Raw genomic sequence first — 6,754 nt, 5'->3', positions numbered from 1 at the left:
CCTTGGCACCCCTGCCTGGCACCCTGCAGTCTTTATGACTTCATGAGTACCCTTTGAGACCTCTGAACCAACACTCTAATGAGACTCACAAACAGGAAAACACATTCCACCTAGAGATGAAAAACAATTAAGGAGGAATGTATACTGAGAACCCATTACTTGAGGGAGTTTTCAATTTGCTGTTACATCACTGATTTCAAGGTGTTTTCCTTTGAGGTTTTCCATAAAAAACAACTCAGTTAAATGACCCATGAACAGAAAATGTGAACTGAATTAATAACTCCATTATGTCATGGGCTGATTCAAGGGGAAAAAAAGAGAGAACTCATAGAAAAACACGTTTCTAAAATCCATCTGAATAAAAACCTACAGAGGTCACTTCTATAGAAAGTCATTTTGATCTAGTGTATAAATATTGTGCACAAAAACTGTTTAAAAATGTTTAATTAAAGTTGAACATTAACTAATGTATACGCGTGTTAAGGTCTAAAAAACCAGTGTATCCAAAGGAGCCATGAGATACTCCCATAGGTGTCAATGGGAGTTCCATTCTTAACTTAGGGCAGAATTTGAGTCACTATTTGTTACAAGAATATTTCAATTAGTAAAACCTTTTTGCATTTAGAATTCCCTCCTTGAGACCAAAATGAAAATGAATGCAGTCGATATTTCCAAATTTGCTACTTTAATTTCCCTGGAAAATTGAAAATTGGTCCAGCTGTAAAAATAGTATGCAGAAGCTAAGGAATGGATATGCCAAAAAGAACACCAGCATCGATCACAGAAGTTGGCTTCACAAGAAAAATCTTGGGCCCAGCTAAATAAAAACACTTTTGTAGAATACATAGCAAACATTTCCATTTGAACAATCCTATACAAAAGTGTGTCTTACAGTATACATAGCACAATTATTTTCCAAAAAATTAGAGAGGGCTATCAAATAGAGTGAATAAATATCTAAGGCCAAACACTTCTACTGACTACTGCTTAACAGAACAAGATAAATAAAATTATCAATTTGATTTAACATAAAATTGTAAAGCACATACATACACTCATGGTATACCACCCAGCAGGGAAAAAAAACAATTACCTAAAAACCATCAATTTTTCTCAGCAAATTCAAGTGTACATTCAGTTAAGGAAAGCAATTAAGCCTCTTAAGAATCCAGGATCTACAACTGTGACTTCAGGCATTTCCCCCCATGTGTTGTATAACTTACCCTGATCACTAATCAATACCACTTGAATGTACAGAATTTTATCAATTCCTTTTAATTGATGATAGTGTACAGTATGGAACTGAAACTCCCTTACATAATATCACTGTTATTCTTTATCGATTCACAAGTTCCTATCTAAGCTGAATGTAATAGTAGTTACATCCTTCAAAAGCAAACATGCAAGTCTTCCTTTTCAGAAACCCAAATTAGTTTTTTTTTTCCTGAACATCAGAAAACCAATCGAAACTTCTAAGTTTTTAGGGGAGGGGAAAAAAGAGAAAGAAATGAATGATCACATATCCCAGACCAAGAAAAAAAAAGAAAATCTATAGCTTAAGGGATGTTGTGGATAATTCAGAATCATGGAATGATATTTTTAATCAAAAGTTATTGGTCAGCTAAAGGGCAAGGAGTAACAAGCCAAAAAAAATTCTGTTTGATACCAACACAACAGGCTGAGTCATACTCCAAGTGTTAGGGTGGAACGGGAAAGAACTCAAGAGACAGTAGTTTCTTCTTGGCTCTCACACAGAAATACCCATTTCCAACTTGGACTGTTCAATGCTCACATGGAGTGGGTGAATCCTGACCACCCTCTACATTTTCCCTATGCCCTCTTGCTCTGTACATATCTGCAACTCAAAGATACCATCTTCTCAATGAAATCTCAGCAAGCTACCAGAGAGCTATAGAAGAAAACTAGAAATGGAATCTGCATTGCTTAGATACAATAACTGCATCCTAATTGGGTCTTTTGTAGACTGGGTTATTCAAAGAACCAGTCTGAAATCCCAGCTCTTTAGCCAAATAATAGAAGCAAGATTCTCTTTGAAGTACCTACAAGAGATAATTGCCAAAAAAGTTTATTGGCTTTAAATTTTCCCCTAAACAAGTATTTAATAAAGTTCTGGAAACCTTTAGGGATAACTTTTAGCTGCCCTTCCTGAATAAAATCTTACCCAAAATGTTCAAGACCCTTTATTGCTCCCTGTCATCCTCTCAGTTGCATAGCCAATACACGGTTACTTTCTATAATGATTTTTCCTTTGAGTTAGGGGTAGCATTGTGATAATATTGAAAACAACCACTATGAGGCAATATGTTTCTTTTCAAGCATTATTTCATCCCCAAACAAGTATTTTACTACCTTCAGAGACTCTTCAGATACCAAGGTACTTGAATACACTAACAAAAATGTTTTGTGTCCAGAAACTAGCAAATGTCCATGGAGGAGGAGACAGACACCAAGTCACTTGGTCACTTTCAGATGCAATGCAAGAAGAACCGTTCTTATTCGATGGAACTGAGTGCAGAGGTTAGAATTTTCCGTAGAACATAAAGCACGATTTCATAACAAAAGTGATACTGCTCCTAAATATACATGAAAATAAGAGAGTAAAATAATCAATTTGCACCTATAGTAAACACGAATACCAATCAGTTTGCAGGGCACATTTTTTTCAGTTCTATAAATGATAACCATAAAGTTGGTAGACAGACATATTTGTCCAAGGAGTTCTCTATAAATTGGTGACCTCAAAAAAAACCATTGTGATGATTAATAAATAAGTGTAAAGTACATAATCATCCATTAGGGGTAATTTGATCCTTAGATCACAAGTTAATTTCAGGCTCCAAAGATTTCCTTGGCATATAAAAGCAGCTTAATAAACGTTGTTGATTGATGAATTGATCTCAGCATAGATGACTAGAGAGAGATGAACTACAAGATCTCTCACAGTGCTTCCCAAGCTTATAATTCTAAGAGTACATCTCCATTGGGAACCTGAAATAGTGAGCTGACATTAAATATGAAAGCGTTCCTCTCCCTTTTCTAAAGAAAATTGGCCTCTCTTTTCTTAAATTATTTAGCTGTTTCAAATAAAAGTGGTTTGAGGAAAAAAAAGAGAACTGGATAATTGCCTTTTCTCCTTTATTTATACATATATGATTTTTTTCTCCACTGAAGTTCTCATCATGTTATAGAGATCTATAAAGCCAGTGTTTTAAAAGCACAAAACAGAAAGGGCACTAAAAGCTGAATAAGCTGGCAATGGCCTGTAATCTGAGAAGCAATGTAGCCGATTAGCTCGAAGAAGGAGCATTATTGGAAGGTTGGCTACTTGTGAGAGTATTTTGGCCATCACCATTCATCAAACTATTAGTTTAAATAGACAATATGGAGGAATTGTGATCTGCACAAGGGGACAGATATATGTCATTTGTAGGACTTTATATTTATGTACCGGTATACATGTTATATCCCCTCACTAGAACGTAAGCTCCTTGAGGACAGGGATTATTTAATTTTTTGTCTTTGTACACAGTAAGTACTTGGTAGTACTGAGTGCACATAGTTAAGTGCTTCATAAATGTTTGTTGAACTGAATGCTGATATCTTGAAGAAAAACCTTCAGCGACTTGAGGCAACTCCTAAAAAACTAAGAAAGTCTACACAGGAAATTTGTAGGAATAACTAAATAGTTAAATATAAATTTATAAATATAATATATATTAATATATATAAATTTATAAATAAATAAAGCTAAAATAATGACTACTTTGGTTTGTAATCACATGTGCTTTCTGTCTTCATGTGTCATGAATAAGTACTGCCCTTCTCCAGCTAAAGCCAGACTAACATTCTCTTTGTAACATGGCAGTGGCATTGATGTCTTAATGATTGCAAAATGTTCTACCAACCCTAAGAGATTACTTTCCTGACACCCAGCAAAATGGCTTCAGGTCCCATCTCTGTAATGAGATCTTACCTTGGTCTGAACCATACCAAAACGCTGCTCTCTCATTTGGGTCACAATATTCTTGATATTAAACTGTTAGAAGGAAATTGAGCATTAGCAAAGATGAAAGAAAACCTCTGGACCTATCATCCTAGCCCAGGGCAAAGAGAACTATCATTCTGAGGGATTCCCTTCTGGACCAAGACCACGTAGTCTAATAAAAGAAGTTCTCATTTTCAGGGGTAACAGAATTATACCACTCTCGGGACTAACAAATACATTTCCAAAGGAAAAGTGTAAATTTTGGTAACCCAAAGTGCAAGCACTCAAAAAAATCAGAATTGTTACTGAGCAATTTTCTATTCTGTCAAAAGCAAGAATCATAACAGACAACTTTGGGAGAGCCTGAAACGTGAATACCTGTCTTTATGAAAAGCAAAACAAAACTGATTGAATTCACAGGTTTAGACAAAAACAAAAACTAACAACAAAACTGATTGCAGTCCCAAGTCTGTCTGAGCCCTGAATTCTTATTATTGTGGAAGACTGGGAGGTATTCACCTCTACAAGTCTTGTAAGAGGTGAGCTTCTTGAAAGCTGGGGCAGTTATTTTTGTCTTTGTACTCTCAAAGCATTTAAGGAATTTGTCAGATGAAATACTTATTGAGAAAGGAAATGACTAGTTACCAATGTAAGTCATTTCAGAATCACTTGTCTGTGTATAGTCAGATAAACAGGTTAAAATAAGGGACAAAATAACACCAAATTAGAAGAAAGGATTCAAATGAGAAAATAACACTGAACACAATTATATTGGATCCAAAGCAATTAATTTAAGCACATTGTCATCTGTGCAAAATGGATAAAAGTGGAAATACTGATCAGCACCATTCCTTATGAGGTTAAACCAATATAAAGATATTCACTACAACAAGGATGACAAAAGCTATTGAGCTGATTTTCTTACCAAGTAGACACACGACAGCCAAGGAGTAGGAGAGCAAAGGAGTAAGCATTTATATAGTGCCTACTATATGCTGGGCATTGTTTTAAGTACTTTATCAATATTATTTCATTTGATCCCCACAATAACTTGTGAGATAGGTACTATTATTATATCCACTTTATAGTTGAGGAAACTGAGGCAAATAAGAGATAAAATGATTTGCCCAGAACTATAAAGTGTCTGAGGCTGGATTGGAAGTCAAGTGTTCCTGACTTCCTCAGTAGATAGATCCACTTCACCACCTAGCTGTCTCATTCATAGCTTATTTAGATAAGAATCCAAACACTTTAAAGGAGGATGACTATATCATTTCACAGTATCATTCCACAAAATAGAGAAAAATGATGAAGGAAAAACTCCACAGAAAACTCAGGCATATGAATCAACTCAGTTCAAATGGGAGAGAGAGTATAGCGTATTATGCTTAAGAACCCAACAAAACTACTGCTATTATTCATCCCAATGTATCAATAAAATGGAAATGATAATAAATAGGCGTGAAATATATCAAATTAGCCAGCATTTTTTTTGGTGACATGTTCTCATCCTTGATGATCGTGGATCCACCAAATCTGGACTGTACTCAAGGTATTCTATGAGAAAGTGAAAGTGACACTTGAAAACATGAAATGGGACACGTATCTAGATTTAGCCAAATACACAAATAAGAAATATTTTAGGAGGTAAGACAACCTTAAAGGCATTAGGAGAATCTATTTTCAGATGGTATTATTACAAATGAAGGGAGAGGGACAGAGGTTTTGACAATTTTAGACTCATATGCTTACTTTATCATCTCTATAAAAACCTCCATGAGTATAGAATGTCCTTGATAAAAATGTGAGAGGGAAACAGTCAGGCTTTTATAGGTGGCTCTCTATAGCAGAGCATATCTTCACAGTCACAGAATTGATTAAGAAGTATAAAGAATATAAGATATGACTGTGTTTATTGTTTATTTCCCCTCCCCATCTCTCAAAAACAAAAAGGTATTTGCCTCTGTAGACAAAATGATAGTCATAACCACTTTCTTCCAATGGAGTGTCCCCTATGCCTATCTTAACATCCTACAGGGTTACCTGATAGATGCAAGCATGGAAATAACTTTGTCTAATGACCCTCTCACTAGCTGTTACAAATGGGGCATAAAGCAGGCATATCTTCATCAAAAGGGCCATGGAGACTGGGTTGTGCAAAGTTGAAATGAAAAAGGTATTCCACAGAGGGAAGTCTTGTAGAAGCTCATGTGTTTTGGATGGTATTGCGCTTCTTGAATAAAGTCCTACAACACTGTAGGATCTTCTCAGTGAGATCCATAGCCACTCAAAAGAAAGAAGTCAAGTAATCTACCTGAAAAATCCCAGGTGGATAAGAATGAATATTGTCCAATTAGGTAAGAGGTACAGTCCATTAGGTTAATCCATTACCAAATCAGAGATTTAGAAGTAGGAGGGATATTAGATATTATCTAGTCCAACTCATTTTGCAGAAGAGGAAAGTCAGGACCAGAGAGATTAATTGCCTTGTCTAAGGTCACACAAGTAATAAGTGGAAGACTCAGAATCAGAACTCAGGTCTTTTGACTATACCAGGCTGCCACACAGAATCATAGATTTAGAGCTGGTGGATAACTAAAAGATGACCTAATACTCATTTCTCCCACCCACCCCCATTTTATAGATGAGGAAATTGAGGACCAATGAGACATGTGCTAAGTCAAAGAAGGGGATTTGTACCTAGGTCTTACTCCAAACCCCGTGGTCTTTCAATTGTGCTACGTTATA

At 35.7% G+C, this 6,754-nt stretch overlaps 1 protein-coding gene across 11 annotated transcripts in view; it reads right to left on the bottom strand.

The window, feature by feature from the left end:
* Positions 1 to 665: 665 nt before the first annotated feature.
* The window catches only part of FRMPD2 (FERM and PDZ domain containing 2), a 306,604-nt gene continuing 300,515 nt past the window's right edge, over positions 666 to 6,754 (bottom strand). For all 11 annotated transcript variants that reach the window (XM_072627697.1, XM_072627699.1, XM_072627698.1 and 8 more), the window contains 2 exons: positions 3,995 to 4,057; positions 666 to 2,594 (listed from right to left, as the gene is read on the bottom strand). In XM_072627697.1, the coding sequence (XP_072483798.1) occupies positions 2,514 to 2,594; positions 3,995 to 4,057 (144 nt within the window). In that variant the 3' untranslated portion in view covers positions 666 to 2,513. The remainder of the gene's footprint in view (positions 2,595 to 3,994; positions 4,058 to 6,754) is intronic.

This window comes from Notamacropus eugenii, chromosome 1, assembly GCF_028372415.1.
Source record: "Notamacropus eugenii isolate mMacEug1 chromosome 1, mMacEug1.pri_v2, whole genome shotgun sequence".
NCBI lineage: Eukaryota > Metazoa > Chordata > Mammalia > Diprotodontia > Macropodidae > Notamacropus > Notamacropus eugenii.
The sequence above is the reverse complement of the archived record's forward strand: the minus strand, read 5'-3'. Positions and strand labels throughout refer to the sequence as shown.